General features: G+C 39.4%; 1 protein-coding gene across 1 annotated transcript in view; it reads right to left on the bottom strand.

Moving 5' to 3' along the window:
• Positions 1 to 5,765: 5,765 nt before the first annotated feature.
• The window catches only part of il1rapl1b (interleukin 1 receptor accessory protein-like 1b), a 237,165-nt gene continuing 217,313 nt past the window's right edge, over positions 5,766 to 25,617 (bottom strand). Inside the window, exons 8-12 of the mRNA XM_081358279.1 lie at positions 15,103 to 15,248; positions 10,297 to 10,443; positions 8,965 to 9,135; positions 8,222 to 8,266; positions 5,766 to 7,384 (exon numbers count right to left, since the gene is read on the bottom strand). Of these exons, the coding sequence (XP_081214405.1) occupies positions 6,657 to 7,384; positions 8,222 to 8,266; positions 8,965 to 9,135; positions 10,297 to 10,443; positions 15,103 to 15,248 (1,237 nt within the window). The 3' untranslated portion in view covers positions 5,766 to 6,656. The remainder of the gene's footprint in view (positions 7,385 to 8,221; positions 8,267 to 8,964; positions 9,136 to 10,296; positions 10,444 to 15,102; positions 15,249 to 25,617) is intronic.

Here is a 25,617-nt window from a genome sequence, read left to right as displayed (position 1 = left end):
TGTTTTCTCAAGCTGATATGGGGGCGTTCACAGGTTTGCGTGGATTGCCTCAGCCATTTGCGTTTGAATAGCGCGCGCTCTCCGTGGGCGTGTCACATTACATTTGAATCAGCTGTAATGAGCTCAACTGGAATCGCTCTCTTTTAATACAGATTTCACAAGATGAGAATGTTTGTTTTTTATATAAATTACTTCATTTAAAAGAAGAGAATTCAAGCTTCATGCCTGTGTGTCTGTATGTCTGTTTGACTGAGTATTCGCTGAGTTATTGTTCATTTTCAGACGCGTTTCAGAATGGACTACACTGACAGAGAGAAGGCAGAACTCGCTTCGTGTTTATTTTTCTTTATTTGGCAAAAAGCACAACACTTTGTTTTTATTGTGAGTATACACAAAAATAATACACATTTAACAGAATCGATTGATGTATGAAACTCCTATGGAAAATCAAAGTCAACAGAGTATTTATGAGTTTCTTTTACACTGATAAAAAAAAAGCGAGCTGGTATCGCCGGCGATACTGCCGACCTCAGGGGGTTAAGGGCTCTGCTCTTCGAAGGGAGTAGGGCATAGGGATGCTCACGAGCAATAAGCATGTCCCAGCCGAGTTCGTCACTGATTGGGGTCCTCTGGACACATTTCCATTGTGTTCTGTTCTATTTGCAGCGCGTTTCTGTATTTGGTTGTGTTGTGAGTATTTGGAGCACACATGTATTGTAAAATTGATGAAAATGTGTTCTTAATTTGTGGGTGTTTTTCTATTTGCATGCGTTTTCTTCAGTTGCAGCGCGTTGAGCTCTCTCGGCCACCATAGGAAACCGATGAGATTTGTCCTCACATCACGCAAGTACAACTGAGCTTCTGTTTTTGAGCTGAGCTTCCATATTTCTATGTAGGAGCATCAGTCAATGATTATATATTAATAAAAGCCTAAATGAAATCTATTCCATCCTGAAATTGTTATACAACCTAAATGTGTTTCTATAAAATGTATCCGCCTTTCTAATTATCTGAAAAACACTTAGACAATTACTCAGATCTCCACCCAACTTCACACACATCAACTCTAGACCATGCTGGCAAAAAGTTATCAAATTAATTTTAATTCAGTAAACCAGGAGTTTTCACATGTGTCCTGGAGGAGCCCAGCACTTCACATTTTGAATGTCTCCCTCATCTAAAACATTAGTACTATGGTAGTTTTATATATATTTTTTTATTATTATGTAAATTATTTAATAAATTGCTGTGAATTTAAAATAGAGACAATTTTATTGGTCTTTTTCAAGATTATATATATATGATAACAGAGTCTGATGGTCTGAATGAGCCAGCAAAACAGACTGGGGAGCACTAACCAGGCTCGCAGAGACCGTACAAGCGGGACCATAGGGACCGTAGGCGTACCCGCAGTGGGACAGCGAGGTGGAACGCAGGGACGCGGCTCGGGAGGCTCTCTCTGGGAGTCTGAGTGTGCTGTGCAACACTTACCTGGTTCCACGGGGCAGGAGGTGCAGGAAGAGGCTTGGTTGCGTTCTTGAACTGCACGCTGGTGATAGAAGATGCAGATGAGAGTGGTGAGGATTCTCTCCCCCCACTGCTCTCCGGGCCCTCTTCGGACCCAGAGATGGAAGAAACTGCCCTTTTATTGAACATTTGGGTACCGCTGGTTTTAAGGCCAGTGGTGGAACACAAATAAAAGGGAACAAAAGATTTTCCACCCAGCCCTCTTCTGGGGGAGGGAGTGGTGCGGTGACCATCTCCTGAAGAGCAGTCCCATCCATCTCCGGGTCGCCTGTCCTAGGGACGCTTACCCTTGGCTTTGCCGCTCCTCTTGACGGGGGCCGGGACCGGCGGGGTGACAGACGCAGGAGGATGCCCCCGGTGATGAGCAGACTGAGGGGCCGCAGCGGTGGGGGCAGGATATGTTTTATCACATCTGCTTTTGTACAGCCGAGAACTGCTGGGCAAAGTTCTCGACCGCATTGCCGAAGAGGCCGGTCTGGGACACAAGGGAGTTAAAGAACCTGACTTTGTCGATCTCCCTCATGTGAGCCAGACACAGCCAGAGATGGCATTATGGACCACAATAGTGGACATCGCATGACCCACTGGCCACGTGATGACCTTCCTCGCATGAAGCGCGAGGTCCGTTGTGGCACAAAGTTCTTGGAGAACTTGTGGATCATGACCACCCTTGTGCAGGTCCTTCAGTGCCTTGGCCTGATGGACCTGCAACAACGCCATGGCATGTATGGCAGAGATGGCTTCCCCACAGGCCTTGTAAGCCTTGCCGGTTAAGTCCAACGAGTGCTTACAGGCCCGGGAAGGGAGACACGGCTCTCCGCGCCAAGTGAAGTTAGGGCACAATTGCATAACAACGGCCTGCTCCACTGGTCGGATGCGCATGTAACCCTTAGCTGCCCTGCCATCAAGGGTGGTGAGGGAGGAGGAGCCACCGAGATGGTTTCTGGCATTAAAAGGTGCCGTCCACACCCCAGTTAGCTCCTCATGCACCTCCAGGAAGAAAGGCACCGGGGTGGGTTGCTGAGAACCAGCTTGCGCCACCCCGAGATATCAAACGTCCAGCCTCGAGGGTTGGGACACGGTGGAGGGTTCCACACGAGCCCAATCCTGTTGGCCCGATCCATCTCCGGGTCCGACTCGGGTACCGCTGCCACACCTGCAGAGTAGTCTGACCCACCCTCCGAAACAGCGATCGACATCTGTTCATCGTGGGGAGCGCCGAAGGAAACGACTGGTACACACATAGTGGATGGTCCACCGTGTTCCGTCGGCGGCTCTACTGGCTACGGAGCGTGGGAGGGATGAGGGTTCCTAGGGGGTTGGTTCCCCGAAGGAAGCGCGCTCACCGTAATCCTCAGGTTATCTGCACCACTGCCTGAAGTAACCCTCTGTGGAGGATTAAATCGAGGCAGAGGCACAGGGACTCTGCCCCTTTACAGAAACGAGAGTCTTGACCGTAGCTCCAAGATGGTCATCTTCCCACAATGGGTACATGACTCATCCAAGAACGCTGCATCAGCATGTTCAATGCCCAGACACACGACGCAGCGTTGACCAGTGTGACCATCCCGCGATCCCAGGTAACGACCGCATCCAGAAACACACAGGTAGAGGGACATCTTTAAAAAGACGCGCTACACCCGTGTAAGCTCTTTCAGGGGACTGCTCTCCTTGGTGCTGAAGCACGCAGGGGAACGGTCGCAGCGAACACAGACAGGGAAGTGTGCAGCCTGTTGTGTGCTGTCTCTCTCCTGCGACAATCTTACCAGCCATAGGAACGTCCTTCAGCGCTCTTGGCACACCATATTAGCTGTAAGAACAGCCTTTTTGTTTTGCTCAGTTTACAAACAACACAAACACAAAAAGACAGAAAGAGAGAGAGAGAAAGAAGTCAACCCCACTGTCGCGCTGTATCGCCTGCAACAGACGTGAGAGATCCTCCTGGAGAGCTTGCTCGTTTAATATAAACAGCTACACTAAAGAGAACAGCATCGAAACGCTCGGCTCTGAAGCAAAAAGCTGAAGCACCTGCTGCTCATTATATACCCACACTGCGTGACTGAACAGCTGATGCAAATGATTGCACACCAATGTGCATTGGCTCGTTTAGTTTCACTCTAAGTAGATTGGCCTCTCTAGCGAGATTCCTATTCGTCGTACGTGGCATCAACTGACCGACTGAAGAGGAACCAGAGTTAGAGATTGTTGCTTCACTGCCATTCACAAATCCTTTCCAGTGGTCTCATGGGATAGTAAAGTGTCAATCAGATGCACACTTCAGAATCTCAGTGGAAGTAGTTAGGTAATTTGGGTATTTTTCGTCCACTGTTGTATAAATACTGATTGCATTCTGATCACATACTGATTTTTCAACTACTATATAGGAGTAAAAGTGTGCATATTCGGATGCAGCCTGTGGGTGGTTCTCAATTGGAAGCTGAGAGCCAAGGTTTCTCTCGCTCACACATGCACAATACAAAACAGAACAGAAAGCAGAGTAGCCTGAACCAATTCAATCAAACTATTAAACATTTCAACATCTTATTCAGATCTACCACTACATTACGCTTTAACCCAGTTTCACATCTAATTATGTGAATTTAAATAACTCAATTTAAACAAATAGGACAACATGAAATATTAATAAATGTATATTTTATTGTTATTAATGATAGTTTCTCTTCAATTAACATTGCAGATACAGAATAAAAAAGAGAAAATTTCAAAAACAGGAGACAAACAGAACCTTAATCTTTAGTGTAAGATTGGTGAAAGTGCCAGAGACTAATTCTGTGCTATATATATATATATATATTATTATTATTATTATTATTTTGATCAGTAATATCAGAAATGTTCATGAAACAATTTGCCACTCTCTTTGAAAATGCCAGCAGTTATTTATTTTTTTCATAAATCTAGCTAGATTGTCTTCATTTTATTACCATTTAAATTTATATTTACACAATGTAATATAAAATACAAGAAAAAAATCCTTGTAAAAATATGAAAAGTAAAATAATAATGTGGAAATAATCAGATTGGTGTCATTCACTCGGGCTTTAGCAGGTCAGTGATTGTGAGATGAGCTCAGCACCAACAGATTATTCCAAACAGAGCTGGCATCAACAAACTGGAAATCTGGGGTCTGTTTGAGATGAAATGCTTAATGAAGCTTGGCACAACCCTGTTTTCTTTTTCTCGCCTCTGTGAGTTACAGATTTTTGCATATGATCTGTTCTTAATATTATACAATAACTTTTGGCACTACTGATCAAATATACAATGTGAACAACACATCTTATGCTGTTCTGTATAGATTGGTACAACGATGAATTTGTAAGAGGATTTTGATCTTTTTTCTCCTACTTTAAATCCAGGGTGGTTTACCCCTGATATCCACCAGCACAACTGAGAAGGCAAAATATAGTAAATATGCATCGCTAATTGCCAGCTTTGGTTTCCCTTCATTTATATGCTAACAGAGTTGTGAGTTATTGATGTAAAGCCTTCATTAGATTGACAGTGAGACTAGTAAAAAACATGGCATCTAAAACAAAACTGAACATCTGCACAACTCAGAACTAGGCTGTGCAGTGTGTGTGTGTGTGTGTGTGAAGGGACAGCTTCATTAATGAATGCCTGGACAGTCCAGTACACAAAGGCTGACTAACTGACCCTCGTAAATATATTGGACAGTCGCTTTTCTTTAATTTTGTCCTCTAATTTTCTTGTGTTCAGCTACGAGAGTAGAGGTGTGTGTAAGCTGCCCCTAGTTAATGACACAGGACTGGCCCATTGTAAAAAATGAGGTAAAAATTAGCCCAGGTCTGCTCCTTCCCCTAATGATAGTTTCTACAATCACTAGAACATGGAAAAATTCACACTGATGAGGTGGAGAGAAGTGATGTGATGGCAGTACCTTATAAACAGTGACAGAATGCAGTAACACTCCAAACCTGTTGGTGGTGTTTGTTGTGGAGCAGCTGGAGGCACTATAGTGGAGGTTAACAGGTTTAAATGTGCAGTGAAGAGAACAAATAATGTAACTATTTAGAGACAGATTAAGCACTTTTCCTGATGTGAAAATGTCTTTGCAAATATATATATAGAGAGAGATAATTATATTATAAATTGAATACATATCTAGTCGCTATGCTCTCTTATAAATTATGCCAGTATCAAGGGGAAAATTAAAACACAAATATTGTTTTTGCCCTGCTCATCCATGATTTGATAGGGACATAAAAATACTTTTACAATGTCAATTTGTTCTCTATGAAAAGGGATTAATTGATGAGCAAAAATGTCTCTCCAGTGCATCCATTAGAGGAATGAATGAAATGTGACTATGTCTTTGCAAGCAAATTCTTTTGTTATAAAAAAAAACTTTTAAAATAACATACAGTTTTTCTTAAGTTCTCCCTATCAAGCTGAAAAGCAAGGCTGTTTTTTTTTCTTTCTTTTTAATAGAAAGTCTCAATATCTTAGAGAAACAGAGAGCAGCAGAGACACTAGAGCATCATAATGACATCTAGTTTTTCCTTGTGAATGTTGTCTGCTCGGCCGTTCATTCAGGAAGAAGAGCTTTCAGGCCTCAGCAGCATTTGCATAAAGGTGTTTTTCCTTGATTTCATCAACCAACCACAAAAAATGTAACCTCAAAAGAGGAAACCATCAGAACAGCACAAATTCTATAATGACTCAGAAAACATGTATTATTTCAAACAGTAGGTCAAGAGAAAAACACATCAGGTCAGCCTTTACTCTGTCTCACGTGTCTCTGCTCAGTCATGTTATATAATAAGGGGGAAAAGAACAAATCAGACATGGTAAAAAATAAAGAAAATCTAAACTGAAAAAATACCAATGCTACAAAGACACTGCAAACGATATGTACAAGACCCTGTATTCCTTGAGAGTACATGAATGAGCTGAATGTGAGAGAATGAAACTGAATGGGCTCTCCAAGCTTTCCTAATCTCTCATCTCAACTGCATGTCTCGAGTATTTGCCCCTTATTTCGAATCCCTGTGAGTCGTGGTGCAAAGTCAACAGCAGCAGTTTTTAAGGGTCTTAAAAAGTGCCATTAACATTCGACCAATGGAAGCGGTCCCTTGCTGGCGATGTCACCAGATCACACTGGAAATGCTGGTTTCCCTGGGCAAGAGTGGCAGCATAGCATTGTTCACAAGCTGCTCCTCTAGGGCCTGTTGCTCACGGGACAGTTTCCCCGGCGCTCGCTGGCCGTTCACCAGAGTCATGGGGATGTTGCAGTACGTGTGCTGGTTACCGAGTGCTGACAGAGGCGGGAGGGTGCCAGAGGAAGGAATGTCATACTCATAGCTCCTGTAGTAGTGCTTCTGTCGCAGCTGCGTGTGGTACGTGTTGTGGAAAGTAGAGCGCAGCTCAGGATGAGCAGTGGCCATGGCGGTGGACGTCGCTGTGGCCATTGAGATGGCAGAGACGGTCTGCAACTCACCGAACGGGCCCTGCTCGCTGACATCCAGCACCTGCTCATGCGACAGCTTGGGCTCCGGACGCTTAAAGGGCATTTCATACTGCAGCTGCTTCCAAAACTTGGAGTTGAGCTTGCTGCTCTTGGGTCCCGACCACTTGATGACCGTTAGCAGTTTTATGGTATGTTTGAGAGCCTCAACTTCCTGGTAGTTCATGATTCCCCGCAGCTCAGCGCATTCGATGAGGATGACTTTGATCTCTCCGGTGACCAGCATGTTCCGCAGTCGAGTCTCCAGCTCAAAGATGCTCCAGCCGCGTCTCACCACATAGTTGGGCGTCATAACGATGATGAGACGTTTACTCTGGTCAACGCAGCGAGCCACATCCTCAATGTAGGCTGAGAGAGAGAGAGAGGCAGAACATCAATAGCTTCCATGTGTTAAACATTTCACACATCATTCTTGTTTTTATTCAATCTGTTTTGCTTTGAAAAGGACAACATGCAAAATAAAACAGAAGGAAACGCAAATCTAATGTGTCCTAAATATTGCCATAGCATAGCACTGTGTGCAGAGTAAAATTCTCCATCAAATTACTTCACTAACGTGTGACAACAGCAGAATGATTCAATGAGGGAACACTGAAAACACAGAATGGGGGAACAGGACAGACAAAGCGACATCAAACACAAATCTTGCTCTGATCTCATTGAGCTGAAGTCTCTGAACAAGGCAGTTTTATATATTGACCATTGATTTATATATAGCATTGATGAGAAAACAAAACTCGTTACAGTGCTGCATTACTTTGGCCTAACCCTAACAAAAAAGCCTGCAAATGGTATTTAAGTGAAAGACAGGGCAATCTCTGTGTGTGCGTGTCTGTGTTAGATGACTATAAACAGTGACACATCTTGTCCAAAAGGTCTTATTGTGGAAATTGACAGTGACTATTTAATTGACAATAAATGGTAAAAACATAATAATGCTGTTCAACACTCATGCACGATTATTTCCCTAAATCACAAAAGCACTTGCTCTCTAACAGCAGAACTAAAAAGATCTCGAGACTGATCTCTTCTTCTAATTTTACACATTCAGAACATGATGGTGTTCAGTTCAACCTGAATCCGGTTCAACTCAACGCCATATCCCAATTTCCCCCAAAAGTGAAGTTTGTAAAAGGGTGTGAGTCAGATTTGTTGACACAAGTGGAAAAGGCTAGGGAAGAATACCTCTAAGGAGTCTTGTGTCATCCTGGAAATGATCATTGCTGAAACCTAGACATAAATATTTCAACATTGAAAGTCGGATCAGCCGATTCAGCATAAACTCAATCAGAAAAAAAGCGAGGACTTCCACAAGAGAAACTGGCATAACTGTATCTTTTTGCCTTAGGATTTTCAGTTAGAATCACCAGTTTATCCAGCTTAATATGGGACTGAGGGACTGCAGGGCTAACAGAGTAACATACTTTACACTGCTGCAATTTTAGTTAAAGTCTTTCACATCAAACATGGCTCGAGCTGCTCATTGAAGAGCAATTATGAGTTTAACTCCTGAAATCAAATCAGTGCTTAATTAGCCCTGATTATGAGCACCTTGTCCCATATTAACATCTAACAGTCCCCGGACAACAGACATAAGTATAGACAAACACACATGGAATTTTTTTAAGTATAAAGGGCAAGACAGATACAGTATATGTGTAAAGTCAGATGAGCAAACAAAAGCACAAACAAACTTGTTCAAGAAGCTTCACTGAAAGCACAGATAACAGATCTAAAATATTTTTTTGAATTGAGAAATTCACAGACCAAACAAATAAAAGCTTCTCAAACACAAGTAACTTGACATGAAAATAAACATGACACTTTCTCCATACAACATTCAACAGGATGAAGATGCAACTCCACACAAACAAGAACACACACATAATACATGTTTACACACACACCTTACAAATAATGCCACTTACTTCCAGTTGGGATCAAGTCCCTGTCAGGAATGAAGAGTTTATACCCATAATGCTTTTCCAGAACATCTGGCAGAATCTCCAAAGCAAAACGTTCTTCCTCTCTGGTTTCCTGACTCCACTGGTCTGGATCCACTTTAGTGTAGGACACGTACGCATCATAATCTTTATTTTCTTACAACACACAAACAGAATGGAGACTTACAATTAAACAGTTCTTCGCCACACTAAGCATTCATAACTTGTAATAGCAGCAATATTTTTGATCCTGAGCAGTAGCTACAGGATTCCTTTTACACCGCCACACATCTCGACTGTGTTCATGAAGGATTTGGATCTCAAAAGGCTTGAATTTGGTGCAGTGCCTAGAAACATGAAATATACTCACAAACCTCTGCCAGAGATTCATTATGAAAAGCAGCTTTAGGTAACAGGCTTTAAAATGACAGGTGTTTTCTTCACCTTATTTACCCGTGTGGATCAAATTCACTTTGAGTAAATCTGCCTGTGTGTCTATGAGGAAGTGTCATGCTTAGTATTGACTGTCTACTGTCCACTACAAATCCTGATTCCTTTAAACTTTGAGCAAATGGAAAATCTGTCTCTGCTTTCCTGGAGAGGCACAATCAAAGAAAGTTTAATAGTAAATTCAAGTCAAAGGTGTTTTACTGCCCATCTGCCTTATCATTTCCTATCTTCCTTCCCCATCTGCCACAGAGGCACCTGTTAACATCCACACATGGCCCAAAAGCTGAAGTTAAAACTTTCAAAGAAAAGCCCCACAGGAGCAGGACTCAAAACATAAAACTGAGAAGATCAAAAATTTCTTTTTTTTTTCTTTCTTTTTTAAATAAAATCAGGAATAAAATTAGGCAATTAGGAAAACGAAACAGCTGATTAAATATGTTAGGGTATGGGCATGTTGGCTCATATGGCCATTGTTATCAGGTTGTGCACGTCATTTAACATAAATGGTTTAAAGAAACTCCTGATTGTTTATGAGGATTATGGGGTTTCATTAATTATTCTTATTTATATATGCAATCAGCCTATATCTGCGGGATAGCAAAACTAAAAATATCTAAAAAAAAATTCTTGGGATATGTTAATGCTAATAAAAATATGTTTCTCAATAATCTGACCAAATGTTTGGCCAGTAAAGCATTTTAATGCCTCATGCCTCTTCATTAAATCATTTATTGTGAAGGAAAAACTGCAAAAAAAAAAAAAAAAAAAAAATCCACCATAATAACTCAAGAAAAGAAAATTAATGAATTTGTCTTTTTTTAAGGTGTTCTACCTGGATTGTTAGAACTTCTTTATAACATTTCTTACCTCCGTCCACATCCTCACTGCCAAAGTGATTTCTGTAGAAGATCATGAGTTCAATTCTGTAACACTTATACAGGGACACCAAAAATATCAACATCAGCAGAATGGCTCCCAAACCTCCAGCCAACTCTACCGTATACATGAGCTCTGCTGAGAGAGAGAGAGAGAAACAGAGAGAAAGACAGTTATAATATGCTCAACAAACACTCACTCTGTCAATGAACAAAGTGACGAGGTTAGATACACACGTCTGTCCCTCAGTTCAGGATGCCTGACACTGTTCATTCCTTTATGTGTGTTAAACATTTCAAACAAATGCAAAGGAACAAACCTTTCCTTTATTCCTCTGTGTGTGTGTGTGCGTGTGTGTGTGTGTGTGTGTGTGTGTGTGTGTGTGTGTGTGTGTATGTACAGAATGTACAGTTTCTACAGTAGTGGGCATGTTTAGCTATACTTGTGAGGACCAAATTTATCGGAGAATTCGCTGCTGCGATGTGAAATGCAAGAGGACAATTCACCTCTACTAGGCTGCAGTGGTGGATGAAGATGAATGCTCTTTAAATGGGCAGAGTTCACGCTGCGACAGACCTGACAGACCCAGCAGACGCAAGTCTTGTGCTCTAGTGTCATGTCAGGTCTGCATCAGCAGATATGTTCAATGGTGACGTTTTTTTGTGTCAGAGCGGAGATGGCGGCTGCAATCGCGTGTTTGTGTTCAACATTCTGGAATGAAAGACAGAGGTGAGGGAATGGCTTCATTGATACAACAGATGCACTGGCTGTGGCTGCTGAGATGTGGAGCAGGGCTGTTTTCAACTCCTTGAACTCTCAATATGTCTGTTAGATGGACATTGTATCAGACAAATGTACCAGGAACAAATGTATCTCATGTGGAATTCCTGCATTCAGTCATTTGGATCATCTTCTGTTCGAAGAGACCAAACACAGGGTGAGAAAGGCATCAAAATACACATACACATAGACACACAATGAAAAGGAAAGAAGTTGTGTGAGAGTATAAACAGAGAGATGAGTGAGGGAAACAGGCTTTTAAACAGATGCTTTTAAATTGGCCTCAACATCTTCAACCAGAAACAGGGCAGCACCAGCAGGCATCATTAATAAATTACTATACACACTGATTGTGATTGTGATTATCAAAAGATCAAGAGAGTAGGCAACACACAAAAGTGTCTTCTCATTGGTCCACAGGAGGTTTCTGCCCCCCACCTCCCCAAGGTTTAAGCCTGGACCGTCATACAAATTATTTGGGACATTTTGGATATGGCAGAGGTGGCTGAGAAGCCACAGGAGTCCATTCATAACTATGTTTGGAATCCTTACAATTGATGTAAATTATGACACATCCATTTCATACTTTTTCAGAGAAATAAGTATTCTCAGGGACAGTTATTTGCAGTTAATTCAGTTGTTAATTTACAAATCAATGCAGGAAAGTCAGTTCAATCTTTTAACATCTTGTTTGGAATATATGTGTTCAGAACATTGCCAAAGGTATTCTGGTATTGATTTGGAAAGAGAGAAATGTATTGTTAAAATTTTAAAGACACTGTTCTAACTGTGTGCTTTAGATTATTCAAATGAGTTCCAAAGGGGAAAGAAGGGTGGGTTACACTACATTTAGAGGCTTCATCCAGCAAGACAACTACAACTGCAGCGCATCCCGAGAGAGAGACAAAAGCGGATTGACCAAGTTCTACGATTCTGGCACAGAGTGGCAGAAGACATATAGACACATTTGCAACAAGGTTAAGCTCTGGCGAGCAAACTTTCACTTCAAGGTTCCTTCGTCTGCGTGTTCCAGATTTTAGGACCCTTTTGGTGTTTCGGCAGATCAGCATCCCTCAGATCTTTATGTTCAAGGCTGTTGGGCTCCTTTTCCCAATGTAATGTCACCCAGCACAAACAGTGGAAAACATCCACACCATCGTACTGCTCACTCGACCACATGGAACATAAATATCACTTAACCAAACCTCTTTCCAGAGACCTTGGCATTGTTGTACATTATCAGGATATGATGTTTGCTGCATAATAAGGTTCTTCACCTTATAGGTTTCAGAGAAACAATAGTTTATCTTTCTATAAGATAATGTAACTCTGTCATAGCCACAGCCAACTTAATCACTTGTATTTTATGCATCTTATGCACTTTATTACTTTATCATTCACTGTATTAATTTAGTAGTTTTGTTGATTTACTCATGTTTATCTTTTTAATAGTGGTTTTAATTTAGTCTTCCTTGTGCTCATAATACAGTAAGAGGCTCTAAAAGTCAGTTGATATCTCAGAATTCCTTCAGATTAATCAAGTGACAAACTCTCTTGAATTTAATTTTTTTTTATTTGTTCAACAATCTTTTGTTTGCACCAAGGCGAAATTCTTTGGCTGGTGCCCTGTAATTAGAGAAGAAAAGAGTCATCTGATACTTTCCCCTTCGGTGAAGTGTGACTAAAACATGTGAGAACCCCTACATAACTGGTGCCTCGTGTGAGTTAAACTGCTACAGTGTATTCAAACTGAGATGTCATTGAGCCCAGTTCACAGGTTTTGGGATCTGATGATAACTCATCATCGGGCTGCACGATTAATCACAATTTACATGGAATCGTGCTTAAACCGATTTGGCTTATTGCGATTATGGAATCGCAAAGGCTGCGAATATTTCTAATACGCAGCTTGTCAGTGACATATGGCTCTGTGATCAGTAGTAACGCTGCTCCATCTGAAAGCACTGCGAGCTTGAGTCGCTTATAATGTGCATTCGAAAAAGAAACACACGTCAAACATCTTTCCAAATATAAGAAACATTTATGAACCTCTTGTTCAACAAAAAACAACATTTCATAAATCAGTCAAAGTGTTTAAATCTTCTGTTTCTTCAGCTACAGCAATAGTATGATGCCCATATGGATTTCCTGGAATAACGTGCATTATCTACTTATGCAGGGCATATTTGGTGTTTCTGCGCGAGAACGCCCTCTGGCATTCAGATAGAGCAACATTTACTACTGATCATAATCACAGCTTTTGCCAAATGCGTGTTGTATAATTTTGATTAATCGTGCAGCCCTAACTCATCATTAAAGGCCTAACCCTTGGATATGTATGTGGGCAGAACAACATACACAACATGACGTATTCTTAGACAAACAAATGTTTGTATTTCCCTCATTTGAGCCTTTTGAATTTAAAATAAAGTGTTGTATTGAATTGGAATCTGTCCATATAGATGTATATTTACTTACAGAGCACTGAAGTCAATCTCTTTCATGTACCGAGTGAACAGGATAAGTCTGCCATCAAACCAATTTTTCAGATTCATATATTAAAAGAGAAATGTTTGACTATGTAAAAATATTCTCAACTAAAAGCAACTAGGTCTCTGAGAAAGATTAAGGAGAGGAAAGAATGTTAAGAAGCATCATGACAAGTTCACAATGAACAAACAGACATGGAAAAACCTGTCTGAACTCCGCAAGAAAAAAAGTTAGGGATATTTCTACATTTAGCTTTTTTCCCTCTTTTTATTGTTTTTTAACAGTTAATTCAATCAAAACATCTATAGACAAAATCTGACCAAGCCTGTCACATTGACCAACCATAATTGGATTTTACTGTAAAATAACTTTAACATCGAGTTGTTTTCATCAAAACTGAGAGCTCCCGATAATCAGCAAGCCACATGGATATTTTTGCTCTACAATAAACAACATAAAACAAAACAGCATTAAACTTGTTACTGGAAAATTGCCTTTACACAATGCATCTTTTAAACTTTGTAAAGCAGGTTAATTTATAAAAATGAATGAATGAATTGAAGTCTATGGAATTGGTGGACACTGATGCTAGCAGCGGTGTGTGCTGTACATTCATAGAAAACAATGGTTTCAAATGTTAGCATCTGGTGCACAATCCTCTTACAGTTTTTCTGAACTGCTAAAACACTAAACCTAATTCTTTGAACCAAATTCTCAAAGGCCTAAACCAAATTGTTGAATAAATCACTCTTTCTGTAAAACCTTAAACAAGTTCAGGCAGTTAGACACCATTTGCAAATCTCATGAACTCTTTTTGCAAAACTCTAAACACATTCTCATTCACTTAAACACATTTCACACAGATATGCACTTTTTTTGCAAAACGCTAAAAACAGACATGCAAAAGTTGAACACAACTACAACACAGTTGTTATCGTTTACACACAGTGACTCAAAATTGTTCACACTTGTTTATAATGATGTGATCAAACCAACTGTACAATTTAAGCCAGTTCACAGTGCACAGGTGACACAGGTGCAGTGAATGATGATATGAACAATAGATGGAAACAATCTGAGAGGCAGAGGCGGATGTGTATGTGTATGAGGATGAAGATGAGGAAGAGCAAGGTGTGTCAAGGCTGGATCGGCACACTAGAAGGTTTTTCCCTTTGCCTGGCAAGAGACCACATTGCCTTGTATGTGGACAAAGTCCTCAGGCCGGACCCAACCTGAAGACGTAATGCCGATTTTGTTACAATATCCATTTTTTCTGTAATTGCATGCTTTGGATGCTGTCCTCCATTTTTTGATGTAGCGTCTAATGAATGATCTGTAGTGTTTATAATATTGACTGGCTGTGTGTATAATCTGAAAGCATTATTTGATTTGGATTTTTCCAAAAGAGTCAGATCTCCTCTGAATGTAGTTTGAAGATTTGTTTTTGTGTATAAGGTTTTGAGAAAGTGGGTGATGGTTTCGAGAAAGGTGTTTTAGCAATTCAGAAAAACTGTAAGTGTCTCTTACCCTTCTTGCTGAGCTGGATGTTGGCTTGTCGTCTTCCGTGGCCATTTTCCACATAACATGAATAGTTTCCCAGGTCGCTCTCCTCCACGGCATCTATTGTCAGTGAGATGGACACTTCCTGCTCACCCAAGTGCTCCCGAATAGTTCTGGAATTGTGGAGAGAAGAAGGGGAGAACTGTTCAACAACCATCTATAATTCAATAATATTCAATAATATTGCTGAATATTTAGTGTTTGCAAAAGTGTTTGCATTCAAACTTCATTCATACTATTTTAACTATTCTAAAAATGTGTTTTGCATAATAACTCTACTCAAATGAATAGCCATATTCATGCCAAACTACACACAATGTGAAAAGTGTAAAACACTACTATCTTGTGTCTTTTGCTTGTTCAGTGTACAGTGAAGTATACAAGAGTTTGTCACACCACTCACAAGCACATGTGCGCAAATACACTGTATATATAGTATGTGCACAATTGATGAACTTTATAGTTATTGAATTGAAGAAACACTGAACTGACTTTACAGGTCAAGTCAAGTCAAGTCAAGTTTATTTATATAGCGCTTTTCACAACACAGGTTGTATCAAAGCAGCTTCACAGTATTAAATTAAAATAATACATCAATGTTTGTTTCTAGTGGAAAACGTCCACGTTTGGTAATGCTGATCAATAGTATTGTTGATTGATTAATTAAATTAAATAAAATATCCTCAAATATCCCCAACTGAGCAAGCCAAGGGCAACAGTGGCAAGGAACCGAAAAACTCCATCAGGTGACCTAATGGTGTCCTAAAACTCCATCAGGTGACCTAATGGAGAAAAAAAAAAAACTTGGGAGAACCCAGGCTCAGTCGGGGGCCAGTTCTCCTCTGGCGTTTATAAACTAGAGGTCGGATTTAACTGTAAGATTAAAAGTATTATATGAATGCCTGGCTGAAGAGATGCGTCTTTAATCTAGTTTTAAACTGGGAGAGCGAGTCTGAGCAACGAACAGTATCAGGAAGGCTATTCCAGAGTTTTGGAGCTAAATGTGAAAATGCCCTCCCTCCTTTGGTGGACCTAGATATCCTAGGTATGACCAAAAGCCTTGAATTTAGTGATCTTAAAGAGCGCGATGGATTATAGGGTGATAGAAGATCCGTTAAATAGACTGGAGCTAAGCCGTTTAGGGCTTTATAAGTCAGTAGCAATACCTTGTAATTAATACGGAACTTTATAGGTAACCAATGTAGTGATGATAAAATTGGTGTTATATGATCATATTTTCTTGATCTAGTAAGAACTCTAGCGGCGGCATTTTGGACTAACTGTAGCTTGTTTATTGAGGATGCAGGACAACCAGCTAATAAAGCATTACAATAATCTAATCTCGAGGTCATGAATGCATGAACTAACTTTTCCGCATCAGAAACTGATAGCATGTTACGTAGCTTAGCAATGTTTCTAAGCAATGTAGTAACCCTAACCCTAACCCTAACCCTAACCTGTTCTTGTAACATATGAAATATGATTATCAAAAGACAGGTTGCAGTCTAATATAACACCCAGGTCTTTTACTGTAGATGATAAAGTAACAGGACATCCTACTATGTTAACGTTGTATTGTGAGAGGTTTTGTGGGTGGTTTTTTGAACCGATAAGTAGTACCTGTCTTGTCTGGATTTAATAAAAGAAAATTGCGCTTCATCCAATCTTTTATATCTTTAACACACTCTGTCAGTTTGGATAATTTAGCATTTTCATCTGGCCGTGATGAAATATAGATCTGAGTGTCATCAGCATAACAATGGAAACTAATTCCATGTTTCCTTATAATATTTCCAAGTGGCAGCATATATATTGAGAATAATAGAGGGCCTAACACAGATCCCTGCGGCACTCCATAGTTTACTGAAGTTATGATAGATTTTTCTCCATTTAAATAGACAAAATGGTAGCGGTCTGATAAGTATGATCTGAACCAGCTTAATGCTTGTCCTTGAACACCAGTATAATTTTGTAGTCGATCTAAGAGTATTGTATGATCTATAGTATCGAACGCAGCACTAAGATCAAGTAAAACTAGTATTGAGATACAGCCTTGGTCAGAAGCTAATAGTAAATCATTTGTGATTTTAACGAGCGCAGTTTCAGTGCTATGATGCGGTCTGAATCCAGACTGAAACTTTTCATAGATGTAATTTTCTTGCAAGAAAGAGCCCAATTGGGCGGATACAACTTTTTCTAGTATTTTAGACATAAAAGGAAGATTTGAAATGGGTCTATAGTTTGCTAGGTTATGTGGGTCTAATTGTGGTTTCTTAATGAGAGGTTTTATAACTGCCAGTTTAAATGTTCTTGGAACATGACCTAAATATAAAGATGAGTTAATAATATTGAGGATAGGCTCTTCCACTATAGGTAACACTTCTTTCAGTAGTTTAGTTGGTATAGGATCTAATAAACATGTTGTTGTTTTAGATGAGGTGATAAGTTTATTTAACTCTTTTTGTTCTATAGTTGTAAAGCACTGTAATTGTTCTTGCGGGGTGATAATTGAGGCTGAATTATAAGGCGTGATTGAGGATTGAATGTTTACAATTGTGGTTCTGATGCTGTCTATTTTCTCAGTGAAGAAGTTCATGAAATCATTACTACTAAACTGTAACGGGATATTTTGTTCAGGTGACGTCTGTTTATTTGTTAGTCTAGCCACGGTGTTAAATAAAAACCTAGGATTGTTTTGGTTGTTTTCTATTAGTTTGCGGAGATGCTCAGCCCTGGCTGCTTTTAGGGCCTTTTTATAACGTGACATACTGTCTTTCCATGCAATTCTAAAGACCTCTAAATTAGTTTGTTTCCATTTATGCTCTAAATGACGTGTTTCTCTCTTTAGAACATGCGTAGTATTGTTGTACCATGGTGCTTTACTTTTCTCTCTGACCTTTTTTAATCTAAAAGGTGCAACAATATCCAATTTTCCAGAGAGAATGGTGCTCATAGTGCTGGTTAATTCCTCTAGTTCATCTGTTTGTTTGGGTTCACTGAGCAGCTGAGACAGATCAGATAAACAATTTGAAAAATTATCTATGGTGGATGGAAGGATTGTTCTGCCTGGTCGATAATGCGGCGCAGCATGATATATTACAGGAGTACGTAATATGCAAGTTACCATGTAATGGTCAGTGACATCATCACTTTGTGGAATGATATCTATATCGGTTGGATCGGTTCCATGTGATATAATTAAATCGAGTGTATGATTAAAACGATGAGTTGGTCCAGTAACGTTTTGCTTGACCCCAAAGGAGTTTAACCCTCTGAGGTCGACAAACGCGCCGGCGCGTTTTGCTGGATTTTCTCCACATTGTAGCACTTTAAACTTAAATTTCTCCGTCATTTATGGTCATACAGAAAAAAATAAATATAAAAAAAGAATCTGTGGTATTTCTACTTTTGTATGTGTCCACTTCCAATCAAATCAAAACATTGTGCTTTTGTAAAATAAGGAAAAAAAACAGTGTGTGCGTTCTGCCTCTCCGTCGCGGTGAACTTTTTTTTCTTGAGCACGTCTATAAACTGAAACAAAACTCAGCGAATACTTGTTACACATTTATGAGCCATACACCTTTATAAACATTTAAGTGTGTACTTTTAAATGATCGGATTCAAAACGAAAACAAATATTCTCTGTTTAAGTAATTTGTATAAAACCAACAAGATTTCCAGCTTCTCAAACGCTTCCTAATTATTTTTAATTCGGCCACGCCCACTCGCGCAAAAGATATTCACATGCAAATCTCCACATGGAACGCGATCGCCCTCATTACCTCAACAACAAAACACTTCACTTCACTTTTCGTCGAGTTTGAAAGACGTGCCTGAGCTTACATTGGATTTACATCAGAAGAAGAAGAACGATATTTGAAGACAAGAAAGATAAGGTAAGAAATTCTTACATATTAGTTTGCTATTGTTGCATAAATTTCACATTGCAGTTGAACTGTTGCTAGATATATGGTGAATATTATAATATTTAGACCCGTGTTTACTGTTACTGTGTTTGTGGATATCTGCTCAAACGTAGATAGGCTATGTATATGGTAGGCCTAACCATAATGTTTTATATTTGATCGCAATCGCGTTTTAATGTATCATATTTTTGATCGCGATCGCGTTTTAATGTATCATATTTTTGATCGCGATCGCGTTTGAATGTATCATATTTTGGAAAAGCAAAACGCTCCAAACGGCTTCATGTTTTTACTATTATCTCATTTCATATCATCATAACGAATGGAAACATTTGAAGTAACATGATAATCAATATATTTTTCTCTAGCTTAGTTGTTACTGAAATCTTTTTGAAAATATATATAGGCTGCTATATTGTTATTATTTTATGCAGCACTGCGCATAGCCTATACCTACAAGGCACAACAAACCTGGTGTTCATTATATATTGTTGGAAACATTTGTGTGAGTGTGTGTGTGTATTCTGTGAATTTTAAAAAGCAATTTTAACAAGAAAAATCTAAAATGTATTCCCAAAATCGTGCAGGCCTTTCTCTTGATATCAGTATGTTCACTTTTTTTTTTCAGGGCCCAGATGCCACTGAGTCCTGCTGACTTCAACATTCACAGTACATGTCTCTGTACATGAACATGGTAAAGTGAAAGTCAAACACCTTAGAAAATGAAAGGTATGTACAATGTTTTTAGGAATGGCACAAAGGTCTCTTTCTTCAATAAGTGCTTTTTTGTTGTGTATCTTTAGATTATGTTGTGTTGTAAATAAATCCAAACAATTTTAAAAGCCATTCTTTTTTAAATCTCCTCATTCTTTGTGCAAGGTTGGTCAGAATGATGGGCCCTGATAAGCTCCTAATGAGCCATTAGGGAGGTTCTTTGTCTTTCTCAGGTGTGGAAAGCTTTCATATTAATGAGGTGATCCGCCCCTTCGCATATTGCTTTCTAACACAAAACACGTCGTAAAATTTTTAAATCAATATATTGTCTTCTCTGAATGAGCAGTCAGGGTGATTCTCACATCGTTTTGGAGCAAATATTCTAGGCTACGTGATACAATTTTCAAAAGTCTTGTGAAGAAATAATCAGTATGGGTTTCATGACCTTATTTCAGTGAGAATTTATTTTTGTATTTTCACAAACCACGCATAAATGTCATTATCTCAAAACTACAAACTTTTACATACATGCTGCTGATATATTATTGTAGCAGAGTTTGTGCTGAATACAGTGTAATTAGACTTTAGCCATGAAAATGTCACAAGTAACAGAAATAACCACAAATGTCAGAGCATGTCAGAACACCTCCAGGGCCCAGAAAACAGCTCAGACCCCAGAGGGTTAATAAATCTGTAAACGCAGCCCCTAACGCATCATTTGGATTATCTACGTGTATGTTAAAATCTCCAAAAATCAATGCTTTATCGACATTGACTAATAGGTCTGAGAGAAAATCTGCAAACTCTTTTAGGAAATCAGCGTAAGGCCCAGGCGGTCTATATACGGTAGCCAAGGCTAGAGATAATAGGGATGTTTTTCTTACATCTGAGAGCGTAACATTTAGTACTAGTACTTCAAACGAAATAAACGTATAACCCGTTTTCTGAGTAACATTGAGAATATCTCTATAGATTGTTGCAACACCGCCGCCACGACCAATCAGACGGGGCTCATGTTTATAGGAGAATCCTGATGGAGTAGACTCATTTAGACCGAAATAATCATTTGGTTTAAGCCAGGTTTCAGTAAGGCAAAGTACATCGATGCTATTATCTGTGACTATTTCATTTACAATAACTGCCTTAGGTGTGAGTGATCTAATGTTTAGAAGACCTAGTTTTAGAAATTGTTTTTGTTTACTAATAGCAACATTTTCTGTTTTAATAACAATTAGATTTTTCCTAGATCCTGCAGTAGATTTATTATTTGATCTCACTAAACGAGGAATAGACACAGTTTCTATGCAATGTTCTACACTAGTATTTATATCAGTTAAATTGGTGCAGCAGAGACTATGATTTGGACTTTTGGTTACTAGTCAAAAGGTATTTAACATTTAGGAGATATTATCCGACAGAAGATCCGCTCCGAATCTGCAGGGGTGAAGGCCATCAGCACGGAAAAGCCTAGGACGCTCCCAAAACAGATTCCAATTATTTACAAAGAGCAGTTTCTGCTAATTGCACCATGACATTAACCATTCATTTAGCGCGAATAACCTACTAAACTTTTCATGTCCTAGTCGGTACGTGGGAAGCGGTCCTGACACAATGATCGTTATATCAGGCGATGTGCTGCGTTCACTCCCGCGTGCAGGACCACAGTTCCGACGCGCTCGTCATCGTTCAGAATCTCGGGAACGTGAGCAGCGATTTCAGAAACGAGAGCACCAGGAAAGCAGTGACTGTGCACCTTACTTTTACCTAACGTAGCGTGTACGTGCCGAACGATGGAATCACCGATGATCACAGCATCGCGTTCTGTTTCGCGAAGAGGGGAGAAGCGGTTTTGGGTGGATATCTCGAAAACCGGGAGGGTCGGAGAAAGTCTTGGTCTAGACCTGACTCGCGTCTTCCGCGGAACCATCCAGGCTTCGTGGTGGCGTGTTGGAGCCGGAGTGAACGAGACCATGGCTGATCGCGACCTTGGCGCTCGGGACCGATGCTGAGAAATGCACGGAGTAGACGAGGTCGGAATCAGCGGGTTAGTAACGTTAATCTCTGATTTGTGTGCATCGGCGCGTGATGTTTCAAGAGCTAAACGCTGGTCTATCAGCTCGGCTTGTCTCACTAAAAGGTCGTGGATCTGTTTCTCGACAGCTTCCAGCTCAGACTGCAGCTTGTGCAGCTCAAATGTGTCCTCACCTGCACCAAAAGGTAGACTACTTACATCTGATATATTCGCCATTTTAACAGATGGACAGTAAGTTAGCAACGATGCTACCAGTGATGCTATCAATATTAATACTAATTTATGACTGAAGTCTTGGATATAATCCGTCTTTTTAGTAGTACGGGTGTACGATAGGTGAAAAAAAATTTTTGTTTGTAAGTGAGTGTGAGAAGACGCGTTCAGCCGTGATCAGCTGAATTTGTTACTATTATTACCATTTGTATTGAATAAAGCACTATAGAAATATAGGTGACTTGACTTGTATGCATATTCAGTCTATATTTACAAAATATTGTAAACAAAAATACAAGAGTGAAAAATGTATAGTGTTTCTCAAAAAAATTGTTTTGATTTCTAAGGGTTAAAATGATGTATATTTACACTATAAACAGAAATGGGGGAGGGGGGTCATTTCTTTCTTCCTCAAATAGGCCGCTGTCGGTAGCCTAAAAGAGGCCTAGAAATAGGGTTTCGTTCCACCAAGTTGGGCACTACTTACTTTTTTAACATCAGAAATATATAGAGATTCCTTAGGAAAAAGTTCTCCACACACAACCTTGCAGTTTTTGAGAAAAATTATGCTAAAGGCGCCCATTTTGAAAAAAAGGGAAAACATAGGGAATTTTGCACTTTCAAACCTGTTTATCATATAAACCCAAAAATGCCGAATTACCACATGAAGTACAAAATAAACCAGTTTGAAATGTGTGATATACCTGAATCTATAGGGACAGTCAACATGATAAGATTATCAAGAAAACTTCTACTGTAGCATTAACATCCCAATTACTTCTCATTATGTTGTTCCAATTCAAAGGTAATATTTGAGGTAAAATCTGAATAACAAATAGAATTAAGTGGGGCACTACTTTTTCTTTTGCTCAATATGTTCTACGTTAATAAAAGGTATCCAAGCAAAAAGTTATCCACGCATTATCCTGCAGTTAATGAGAAATTGTAATTTATTGGCGCACTATATTGACTGCGTATTGAGACATATAAAACTGTTGAGCTCGATTTTCAACCAATCAGCATCGAAAATGTAAGTAGGTCACAGCCGAAATCAAGCCAATATCACTACGCACATGTAAACATGGAGGAGGACGTAAGCAGTGCATCTTCATCTGATAGCGGCGATCAAGCTCGATTAACACCCGTAAAGTGTATTCTTCATGTCGGAAAAGATGGTGGGAAAGGTCTGCAGCCCTTTACTGAAGTCCGATGGAGCTAACGTTAGCTATTGCTAATAAACATGTTGCCGTCCTGGACAAACCGGTCTCTGATGTCCCAACAACTACGGGTTTCACCCGGCCTGCTATCGGCGTTTTATAGACAAAAAACGCTTGACTTGTGTGCATGTGTGTGATGGGTAGGTTTAGGGGTCGGGTTAGTGTGTGTGTGTGTGTGTGTGTGTGTGTGTGTGTGTGTGTGTGTGTGTGTGTGAGAGAGAGAGAGAGAGAGAGAGAAGTGGGTAGGTAAATAAATAAATCAAAATTAAATCTTGTTTACAATAATCATTCCTGTTTGCAAAAAAAACTTGCGTCACAATAAGTGTATTGTGATTGTCAAAACATTTTAGTAACTAAACTAAATTGTATTAGGTTTAGTGACAACATGTTACAATGTTTATATGGTACAATTTCTGGTAAGCTTTTTTTTTTTTTTTTTTACAAATTTCTTGAAACAAATTTCACGATTTCAATTCAATTCTTGTGATTTGATTTAATATTGACTCATTTGAATAAATATTAGGTACACAAGATAGGCGTTAATTTTTCTCAAGAAAAAAAAATACATAGGCTACATACAGCCCTATCAGCTGGTAGTATTATTTAAGGTTAAAAATAACTCAAATTAAATATAATGCGTTTTTTATTATAATAACAACTTTATTTAATGATATAAGTACAAATATAATAAATATGTAATATAGTACACATATTTAGCAAAATACTCTCTATAGCTCTTTCTAGCCAACTAACGTGTCTATATTATGGTCATTAAATGGCTTTCCTGAGGTAAATGTTATGTGACAATTGTTCTCCAGCTGTTTTATTGACCCCTTTGTTTGATTGATTGATCGATATGAAGAATATACATTTCGGTAAGCTGTACTGTTTCTTTCAACATTGTTCATTCGTGTTTATTTACTATTAGCTAGTAGAGATGATCGGGTCACGTGCCGCTAGGGATCAATTACAAACACCAAAACGGTATTTATTGTTTGAATTTCGTAATAAAATTGACAGAATCTGAGAGCTGAGATTTTTTTCATATCATAACTAACCTGCTCTGTCAAGTCTGTCGGTCTCCGTGTCCTCTTTGCTTCGCGATTTTTCTGTGCGTGAGAAAATGGATGTGTGGCGTGAGAGCGTGTGAAAAGTGTCAATTGCGTGTGTCTCACGGTGAATGCGTGAGAGTTGGCAGCTCTGTTATTATATTTTGGCTTAATTCTATTTGTTATTCAGATTTTACCTCAAATATTACCTTTGAATTGGAACAACATAATGAGAAGTAATTGGGATGTTAATGCTACAGTAGAAGTTTTCTTGATAATCTTATCATGTTGACTGTCCCTATAGATTCAGGTATATCACACATTTCAAACTGGTTTATTTTGTACTTCAAGTGGTAATTCGGCATTTTTGGGTTTATATGATAAACAGGTTTGAAAGTGCAAAATTCCCTATGTTTTCCCTTTTTTTTCAAAATGGGCACCTTTAGCATAATTTTTCTCAAAAACTGCAAGGTTGTGTGTGGAGAACTTTTTCCTAAGGAATCTCTATATATTTCTGATGTTAAAAAAGTAAGTAGTGCCCAACTTGGTGGAACGAAACCCTATTTCTAGGCCTCTTTTAGGCTACCGACAGCAGCCTATCTCTCTCTCTCTCTCTCTCTCTCTCTCACACACACACACACACACACACACACACTAACCCGACCCCTAAATCTACCCATCACGCACATGCACACAAGTCAAGCGTCTATAAAACGCAGATAGCAGGCCGGGTGAAACCCGTAGTTGTTGGGACATCAGAGACTGGTTTGTCCAGGAGGGCAACATGTTTATTAGCAATAGCTAACGTTAGCTCCGTAGTGTCCGACGTTTTGAGCCATTCCTATGCTTGATTTTTTCCCATCGGACTTCAGTAAAGGGCTGCAGACCTTTCCCACCATCTTTTCCGACATGAAGAATACACTTTACGGGTGTTAATCGAGCTTGATCGCCGCTATCAGATGAAGATGCACTGCTTACGTCCTCCTCCATGTTTACATGTGCGTAGTGATATTGGCTTGATTTCGGCTGTGACCAACTTACATTTTCGATGCTGATTGGTTGAAAATCGAGCTCAACAGTTTTATATGTCTCAATACGCAGTCAATATAGTGCGCCAATAAATTACAATTTCTCATTAACTGCAGGATAATGCGTGGATAACTTTTTGCTTGGATACCTTTTATTAACGTAGAACATATTGAGCAAAAGAAAAATTAGTGCCCCACTTGGTGGAACGAAACTGAACGATACAGCTCACGTACAGCGGCCTAAAAACATTGAGTTTTGATTTCCAAGTGAACAAATTATGCATAAGTGTTTTGACACATGAT

The sequence above is a fragment of the Scardinius erythrophthalmus genome (genome assembly GCF_964197995.2).
Source record: "Scardinius erythrophthalmus genome assembly, chromosome: 25".
Lineage (NCBI taxonomy): Eukaryota > Metazoa > Chordata > Actinopteri > Cypriniformes > Leuciscidae > Scardinius > Scardinius erythrophthalmus.
The sequence above is the reverse complement of the archived record's forward strand: the minus strand, read 5'-3'. Positions and strand labels throughout refer to the sequence as shown.